Raw genomic sequence first — 9,544 nt, 5'->3', positions numbered from 1 at the left:
AAAAAATCAGTCCAACATTTAAATTAATATGAAAATATGAAAATTAAACATTTTAAAATTTATACTTGATTATGACTCCCAACGAGTATCTGTGATAATACTAAAAACTAGTTGTTTGAATCTTTAAATAGAAAGTTTGATTTTCAGAAACCGCACCTTTAATCTTCCTCATGCTCATGCTGGCAATTTAATAAAATAAAATAAAAATACTTGACTATGACCTTTATCTCGCGCGCGTATGATGACCACAATTTTTTGAAGTGCTCAACACTTGCACTTGTTAACTTATTATTGGCGTTGACTTGGCGCTTTTCCACTAGATTTCTTGGATATGCTGGAAGCTCAATTATTGATGTTATACTTGCATATCGAAGAGCAAGTTAGTGAGTACTGAGCTGTGAGAACAAGGAAGAGCTGAGCTGAGAGTAATTCTGAGAAAGAGGTAAACTTGAACACTTCGTTCATCTATAAATACTATTATATACTCCAACAAGTTATTACTCCTAATAATCCTTTAATTATTATAGGGATATTTAGCACTTCTTCAACTAAATTTTATAGTTCTTTTCTAATTCTTATTCTTCTTTTTTATTTTGTTTTCTCTTGTTATTCTTTTATTTTGTGTGACACTTTTTTCCATTTATTTGGAAGTTTGGTAAGTAGTTAAATTTTTTGGTCTTCACCATTGACGGGTAGCAGTAAAACTAATTCATTGCTTACCATCAGCGCGCTAAGCGGTAGGGGTTTATCAATGAGTTTTTTCTCATTTACAAGAGTTGAATCGAGTGAGTTGTTAAATTTAAGTAGGGGTGATGAATTGAGATAAGCAAAACCCAACAATTACAATGAAGAGGAAACTGAGAGAGTGAGATCACTCATGAACAGCCTTGACAAACAAACCCTTAAGAATTTGTTGGGACACATTCTAGGAAGCTTCCATTCTGCATGGGATTAAATCATGTGGGAGAAGCTTTATCAGCTGTTGGACATGGATTCAGGAACCACGGGCAACCCATCCAATGTTTTCGTAAGCCCTCCTTCATGTTGCCCACAAATCTTGTTTCTCTCCAGAAATTGACTAAAGATTTATCTTGCAAACTAGTTTTCAAGAAATTATTGTGGTTTTTGAATAGGGTTCGGGAAAGAAGATTGGACATTCAAGGGAATGCCTTGAAACACTAAATCAACTGAGTAGAACAAAGGGCAGATAACTATATTCCCTTACTTCAAAATTTATTTCATCCAACAAAGACAAAATTTCACCAATAAAGATAGAATTTGACTTCTTCATCATAGACTAGAACATTCATCATTTTATGATTGTTATGAAATTTTTTCCCATCTTTGTTTGAGAGTCTAAGCATAGTAGTCACAATTGGTTGTAAATCGTAAATCTCTATATAGTAAGTTTAATCAGGAGATTTCCTATATAAAATAGCAAAATTAATAATAGGGACTGGAGAACATAGAAAACAAACAGAATGCTAGAGCAGGGCAAACAGCCAATTGAGGGAGTTAGGGTGCGATTTAGCAGTGATGTTCCAGCAACTTAGAGAGTTGGGGTGCAAATTTAGCACTGATTTAGCCATAATTCGATTTAGCTGGCGCTAAATTGCAGGGTGCTCTTGAACTGCAAAATTATGTGATTTAGCGATTTATATCGCGATTTTGACTACCATGAGTCTTAGTATTGAAAACTTAAAATTGTGAAGTTTTGGTTATAGTACAGATAGTCTATTGTATTATGTTATTTATTATGCTATCCAATTATTTGCTTATTTATGGTGGCAACTTTGTAATTTAGTTTTAAGTTGCATTAAATTGGAACCAATGTTAAGAAATGTTCACATCCTTGCCTCTGTAGCTGTACCTTATTCATAGCATTACTTAATTATGAAATTGATGTTTTTGTTGATTTATCAGAATTGTCATCTCTTCTATTCTGGTGAGCTTTCTTTAGATGGCAATGGATTTTGGTGTATCTCTTGGGGCTGCGATTGTGAAGGACGTGGTGTATGCAGCAACACGTCAACTTCGTTATTCCTTCTGCTTCAGCAATTTAGTTGAAGATGTTGTGAGAGAAAAAGAGAGGTTGTTATTGACAAGAAACAGTGTGCTGGACAAAGCAGAGAAAGCTAAAAAGAGAACTGAAAAGATATCCAGTGATGTTGAGCAGTGGCTCAATGATGCAAACTTGATCTTGGAAGAAGTGGAGATGCTGGAAGTGAAGGCAAAAGAAAAAAAGAGCACTTTCCTCTGTCACTGCCCCATTTGGATCTGGCGACATCGTCTAGGAAAGGAGGCAGCGAGGAAGGCAGATACCATAAGAAAGCTCGATAAAAATAGTAAGTTCAAGCAATTTTCACGCCTTGCTACACTTCCTGGCATGAAATACTATTCTTCTGAAGGTTTTATATACTTTGAGAGTACAAAGTCTACTTATGATCAAATTCTAAATGCACTTAAAGATGATGAGGTTTGCGTGATTGGAGTGTATGGCATGGGAGGAACTGGAAAAACAGCCCTGGTAAAGGAAGTAGGTAAAGAAGCTGAGCAGATCTTTGACAAAGTTGTCTTTCTTGCTGTGTCCAGTGCTATAGATGTTAGAAAAATACAAGGCAATATTGCAAGCTCACTAGGCTTTGAGTTGAAAGAAGAAGATATCTCAGAGAGAGCCAAGCGCTTGAGTATGAGATTAACTACAGGAGAAAGTATTCTCATAATTCTTGATGATGTATGGCAAATGCTTGATTTTGAAGCCATAGGGATTCCCTTTGGTAAAGATCTCGTGAGATTCAAATGCAATGTTCTCTTGACAACAAGAAGTCGACAAGTATGTTCTATGATGGATTGTCAAAAAATAGTTCCGCTATCGCTCATAGCTGAAGAAGAGGCATGGGCTCTATTCCAGAAGCATGCAGATATAACTGATAGTGCATCTGATCCCTTGAAGGGTCTGGCACAAGCAATTACAAATGAATGTAAAGGACTGCCAGTTGCAATCAAAGCTGTGGCTAGCACTTTGAAGGGCAAAAACCTGGTTGAGTGGGAGGAAGCTTTGGAAACATTAAGAGATTCTAGACCACTGGATATTGAACCTGGTCTGGAGAATCCTTATAAATGTCTGCAACTAAGTTATGATAATTTGAAGAATGAAGATGCCAAGTCACTTTTCTTGTTATGTTCCTTCTTCCCAGAAGATTCAGAAATTCCTCTTGAGATTTTAATCAGATTTGGATTTGGGCTAGGCTTGTTTGAACAAGTTAAATCATTCAAGAGGGCAAGGACTAAAGTGAGTGCAATTATTAATAAACTCATAAGCTCCGGTTTGTTGCTTCAAGCCGAAGAAAGGCCATCTGTGTTAATGCATGACTTGGTACGTGATGTAGCCTTGTGGATAGCAAAGGAAAAGGTTCATGTCATATTGGGCCCTAAGATGGATACAGAGGCATTGAGAGAGGATACAAATATAAAAGATACAGTAAGATTCTTGTATTTCTATAACATAAATGAATTTCCAGATCAATTGGATTGTCCAAATCTTGAGATTCTATACATGTACACGGAGGAAAAAGGTTCTTTTCAAGTGCCAAATTCACTTTTCAATGGGGTTAATGAGCTCAAAGTTTTGACCTTGCATTTTCATAGGCTTTTAAAGGAAACCCTGTTAAAGGAAACCCTGTGTCTATTGGGGGCTCAGGCAATCTATTGCTTAACAAATCTTCGAACCTTATGCCTAAAAGGATGCAAATTGGATAACATCTCCTTTTTGGGAAACTTAGAGAAACTTGAGACTCTTGAATTCTGTAATTGCATGATAAACGAATTGCCAAATGACACAGCAGAACTGAGGAAGTTGAGGCTGCTAGATGTATCACTATGCAGTATAGGAGGAAATCCTTATGAGGTGCTGGGAAGATGTTCACAACTAGAAGAGTTGTACTTTGTAAAAAATGATCTTTCAGAAAAGGTATTAAATGATCAAAATCTGGCCAAATTCTTTCGCAAGAGTAGCTCTTCTCACAGATTGCAAAGGTATCATGTATATATCGGAAGTGATAATTATAAATTTAAAGGTGATATGAGATCAAGATTTTTATCGATAAATCACTTTGATGTGTCCATCTCAAGTTCCACAATCAAGGATCTGATACAAAGAGCAGAAATTCTTTTTCTCAGAAAAATAAAGAGAGGTTGTAAAAATATTGCCCCTGACATTCTCCAGATTGAAGGAAAAAGTACAAATGAGTTAGTTGAGCTTCACATTGACAGTTCTGAAGAGATGGAGTACTTGATTGACACTACAGCTTTGTTTGAGGTTGGGATTGTCTTCTCCAATCTGGTTAAGCTGAGAATCTCATGGATGAAACGTTTGAAAGAATTGTTCTGCGGTCCGCCTCCTCTTGGCCTTTTTGAGAAGCTAGAAGAGCTGTGTGTTGCACAATGTAGCCAGCTGTGTAGCATATTATCTTTTTGGAAGCTGAACTTTCAAAATCTCAAGATCTTAAAATTTGAGAATTGCCCCATGTTGACATCTCTCTTCTCATCTGCTGTTACTCAAAGTTTGGGACAATTGGAAGTGCTGAAAATAAGACATTGTGATGGTCTGAAGCATATAATGACAGGTGAGGACGCAGAGATAGTTTTAGATGATAATGGTCAACAAGTTTTCAGATCAGTGTTCACAAAATTAAAACGGCTCATTGTCAAATGGTGTGGACAACTGGAGAGCTTATTCCCAGTCTCTTTTTCTAAGGGCCTTGTGCAATTGGAGTATTTAGAAATAGACAAAGCTCCTGAATTGAAATATATTTTTTACCAAAATCAGCTATCCTGTCAGAATCAAAATGAGTTACACATCATTGAGTTTCCTGTTCTAAAATTACTCAAGCTGTTGCACTTGCCAAATATCATTAACATTTGTCCAGAAAATTATCATCCAATGTGGCCGTCTTTGCAGAACTTGTATTTGCTGCAGTGTCCCCATTTAAACATCATGTCTGTCAATAATTCCATTTTTGGTTTAACAACGAGACATCAAGGTGATATAGAGGTACTTCTTGCCTTATATTCTTAATATACAAAGTTTTTAGTTTTATACATGATTTTCATAAGTAAGATTTAGTGAATATCTTGTGGACAAATCTTGTCTTGATGTTTTTAATTTTTATTGAGAGATATGAATTTTAGATATTCAACTTGCATTTCCTTCCATCATAGATTCCCACCATGTTTATTGTGCGCACTTTTGCAGGAACCGATGCCACTTGTTACACATAGCAGCCAAGTGGTTAATGGAGTTTCACCATTACTAACTCTGCAACATGTAGAAAGTCTTGTTGTTGGGTTCTGTAAAATAGAAGGCATTTTACAGCTGACAGGACTTCCCATCAATGGAGTGATAGATCAACTGACATCATGTTTACACCGTTTGTCTTTGGAGAACTTACCTGAGCTGGGCTATATATTTAGGGGTCCTTTACAAGTTTTGAGCCTTCCAAATCTTGTAGAACTATGTGTCCATGGATGCAGAAAATTAAAATATATCTTCTCATCTTGTATTGCTGGTAGCCTACCTCATTTGGAGGTGCTGGACATAAAATATTGCGATCAGTTAGAGGAAATCATTGAGGATGAAGAACAAAGGAACCACTTGAATCATTGTAAGGAATCAAATGAAGGGGAGATCACTTTGGTTTCTACCACTCTTGAGGACATGTCTCTTATCCACCAAAGTACAGGTACAGTTTAAAATGAAAGTGGTGTTCAAACTTTTGGAAACCTGGTAGATTTTCATGTTATGGTGAAAGGTGATTATGAAAGATTTAAACGTGAAACCAAACTTACTTTGAATTGCACTGATCTTACACCACCCACAACATTCCCCCCCCCCCCCCCTTTCACATTGTTCTTACAAAAGAATTTCAATTTCGCAATTTGTATTTTTTTTAAGTAAAGAAAAAAAACATTACATCTATTGCATTTATAGCTTAAGCTTTATACCACCATTGGAATGCATAAACCCCAGATTACTTCTCTTTGCATTGTATTTCAGGGCCATTCAATTTTCATAGTCTTAAGCAGCTGAAACTAGCTTCTTGTCCAATGTTGAGATCATTGTTCACCCCATCCACTGCCAAAACTTTGACATCATTGCAATATTTGACAATAGAAGAATGTCAACGGTTGAAATTCTTAGTAGCCGAAGAGGCAGTTCAAGAAAATAGCCCGGAGGAAATTGTTAAGGAGGATCATGAAGGGGAGAGCCATGTATTCTTCTCCAAGTTGGAAGTTCTCAGGGTTGAAAAATGTGATGCATTGGAATACATATTTCCGGTTTCTTACGCTCAAGGTCTAGTGGAATTGAAAAACATGGTAGTGAGTGAAACTCACCAGATAAAGTATATATTTGGCGAAAGTCATCACGGCGAGAACTCTTCCAGCAGAAAGAAAAACCAGATCCAAGTTCAGCTTCCTGTTTTGACGGAATTCTGTCTTAGAGGTTTACCAAGCATCATTAGCATTTGCCCAGAAAGATTTTATGTTGAATGCTTATCTTTGCGACGGTTTTCTCTGGATTCACTTGGATTACCGATCATGTCTATGAAGAATTCGATGAAATCTTCAAAAGAAATAGAGGGGGGCTGCACATCCAACCAGGTAAACCCTTCTCTCTGGGTTTCTTTGTCGGTAATAACAAAAATAGTATGCAAAATCTCATTTTAACTTGAATTCTTTTTGAAAGAGCCAAGATTGGCAGTTGTATAATATGAATGGGACTTTTGGAAATAGCCAGTGCTCTCAACCAAAATAGGCAAATTTAATATATTATCTCAAGTGTCTACTATCCCTAAAAATTGACATGAATGAATGGATTGAATTCCTCAGCCATGTTTATATACAGGTGTCACTGGAAGAAGTTCCAGATATACAGACAATTGAAAATTCTGGTAAACTTTCACTTTGTACCTGTGAAATAGAAGCTGTTTTCCAAATAGAAGGACCTTCAATCAATAAACATCAAGATTCACTGACCTTAAGCTTAAGCTACCTGGATCTGCACAGTTTACCTGAGCTAAGGCATATATGGAAGGGTCCTCAAGAACTTCTGAACCTTGAAAATCTCATGGAGTTATCTGTATTTGAGTGTGAAAAATTGAAATATATCTTCTCTTCCTCAGTCTTGAGAAGCCTTCCCCAGTTAATGTCCTTAACTATAAAACACTGTGAGCTATTGGTGCAAATTATTGAAGAAGATGAAGGTGATAGAAATACCTTAGATTGTAATTGTCAGAATGTGTGTTTCCCAAGGCTGGAAATCCTTGATATTCAGCAGTGCAATAACTTGAAATGTCTTTTCTCTATCTTCTCACCTCTTGAGCTACCTCAGCTACAGTTCCTGTTTATAGAAGATTGCTCTCTGTTGGAGAAAGTCTTTCGAGGAAAAGAATGTGAGATTGAACAAGAGCAGGTACCTTTGTTTCCAACTCTGGAGTGCCTAAGGCTCAGAAAACTGCCAAACCTCATTGATATCTGCCAAGGATTTAAACTGAAATCTGTGTATCATGAAGTTGAGGACTGTCCTAAGCTCGCTTCAGCTGCTGCTGCTACCTTAAAAATTTTACCACAAGAACACCGATATCCAGGTCCATATACATCTCTGCATAAGTTGTTGCTAATTTATGTTTCAGTATTATAGATGACTTGCTAATAGCTTAATGAAGTGTTATGAAATGTATAAACAATAAACATTATATTTTCATGTTATGAAATATACATAATGCATAATTCACTTACATGACATCATGAAATATACACCTCTGGCACATTACATTACATTTAGATGATGCATAGTTCTATGAATGCTGCTAATAATTTAACGGTGTTATGAAATGCATAAACAATTAATACTTATAATGGTTTGTGAAACATAAATATAACATGGCATGGTGATATATACACCCATCTCACATAACATTACACTTATATAATGCATAATTCACTTCTGTGAAATCGTATATACTTCCCTTTCAGAAGAAAACAGAGAACATAAAGAAGAGGGAAAAGGAAACAAGGGAAAACAAAAACTACTAATAGAGGAAACAAATGCAGTTGATCTGACCAAGAGCTCCATAAAAATTAAGGAAGTTAATCTGGGAGATGCTAGCAGTAGTACTAGTACTCCCTCCATAGATGCAGGCTTTAACCCCAACAACAACACAACAGAGACAATTTTTTACTTGCCAAAGGTTGCTGAAGATTATATCCAAGGGCTTGGGAACAACTGCAAGACCAAGCATCTTTGTGAAGATTTCAACTGTGGAGTTGCTGTTTCAGGTATATATTTATGCACTAATTAATTTATTTCCTCTGCTAGGTTGGGGATTGGATCCACTGCAGTTGCTAGTGCACCATAATCGAAACTTAGTATTAACATTTAACCGAGACAAAATCAAAGTTAAAAATACCTATTTCCAAATGTTATGAAGTTTAAAGAGCCACTTTATGTGCTTTTCCCTTTTCTTTTTCTTTTAATGTTTGCTCTTATTACATCTCACAAGTTGATTTCATTCATTAAATTCAGCACTTATGGCTCCACAAGAGTTGTATACTCCTGTACCAGCAGCTCTCAATGGTCATGATCCTTCACCTGCTGTCATTCTGAATTCAGCTCCTACAGATTCCTCTCTCATAACTCCATCCACTGCTATACAGTCATCAGTTTCACTCCCAGCTGTTCATATTCCACTAACAGAAGTTGATCAACTGGAGATTACTCCAACAGAAGAATATGCCATTTTTAGGGACATTGGGGCAATCAAGAAAAGGCATATCCATCTTTTAGAGCAAGCTATAGCTAGTTACCCGTCTCTTTGGTCATGGCGTGAGAAATTCCCGCGTCCAAAAATGAGAGAATTTGGATACGCCATCTTGGGTGATATGTTGGAGTTCCTCACAGTGACTCGGTGGGGAAACCTCACTGAAACAAAGAAAGCTGAATTTGAGACTTTAGTGTGTGAGTTGGAGGCCTTTGGGTTTGATATGCAATGGTTGAAGAGCACAGAGACACTGATTAAACAAAGCAAGATAGATAAGGAAGCCATTGATCACATGAAGAGACTTGAAGTGCAAGTACAGGAACAACATACTGTTATGCAGGAATTAGAGGTTCGTTTTCAGGTGGCGAAAGAGGAGCTAACAAATTTGAAATCAGAACTAGGGAGAATAAGATGTGAGCTTGGAAACTTCGACGACTTCATAGGATTTTGAATTAGGAAATGGAATTTGATGTAATTTTTTTAAAAAGGTAAATTATTAATATCAAAGGTTCTGGAATGATGCCATCTTGGTCATGAAAATTAGATAACACACTCACGCTACATTACGCATTTCATTTGATTACAGTGGCTGATCAATCCAGAAAGATTGGTCATCCCCCTCTACCTAATAAGCTCAAACACGGCCTCTTGTTCCTTATTCTGACAATACAAGTTAAGCAAGGAATCCAAGACCCAGAATTAGCACAAGTAGCATCGTGAACCCA

General features: G+C 36.7%; 1 protein-coding gene across 2 annotated transcripts; it reads left to right on the top strand.

Annotated features, from left to right (window-relative positions):
* Positions 1-273: 273 nt before the first annotated feature.
* On the top strand, positions 274-9,337 carry LOC130723126 (uncharacterized). Of its 2 annotated transcripts, none has more exons than XM_057574082.1 (7): positions 274-442; positions 1,924-5,053; positions 5,255-5,741; positions 6,056-6,660; positions 6,905-7,646; positions 8,035-8,337; positions 8,585-9,337. In XM_057574082.1, exons 2-7 carry the CDS (start codon positions 1,961-1,963, stop codon positions 9,268-9,270), a joined length of 5,916 nt encoding a protein of 1,971 aa, XP_057430065.1. In that variant the 5' UTR covers positions 274-442; positions 1,924-1,960; the 3' UTR covers positions 9,271-9,337. The 2 variants fall into 2 exon arrangements, with proteins under 2 accessions (XP_057430065.1, XP_057430066.1); XM_057574083.1 differs by lacking the exon at positions 274-442 and adding an exon at positions 621-1,027.
* Positions 9,338-9,544: the final 207 nt, after the last annotated feature.

This window comes from Lotus japonicus, chromosome 6 (assembly GCF_012489685.1).
Source record: "Lotus japonicus ecotype B-129 chromosome 6, LjGifu_v1.2".
Classification (NCBI taxonomy): domain Eukaryota; kingdom Viridiplantae; phylum Streptophyta; class Magnoliopsida; order Fabales; family Fabaceae; genus Lotus; species Lotus japonicus.
This window is presented reverse-complemented; position numbering and strand designations above follow the sequence as displayed.

Excerpts from the sequence above, each read along its gene's own strand:
- LOC130723126 (XM_057574082.1), top strand. The coding sequence starts at position 1,961 with ATGGCAATGGATTTTGGTGTATCTCTTGGGGCTGCGATTGTGAAGGAC. Across the intron at positions 5,742-6,055 it reads TCTTATCCACCAAAGTACAG|GGCCATTCAATTTTCATAGT; the intron begins GTACAGTTTAAA and ends ATTGTATTTCAG. Across the intron at positions 7,647-8,034 it reads ACAAGAACACCGATATCCAG|AAGAAAACAGAGAACATAAA; the intron begins GTCCATATACAT and ends CTTCCCTTTCAG.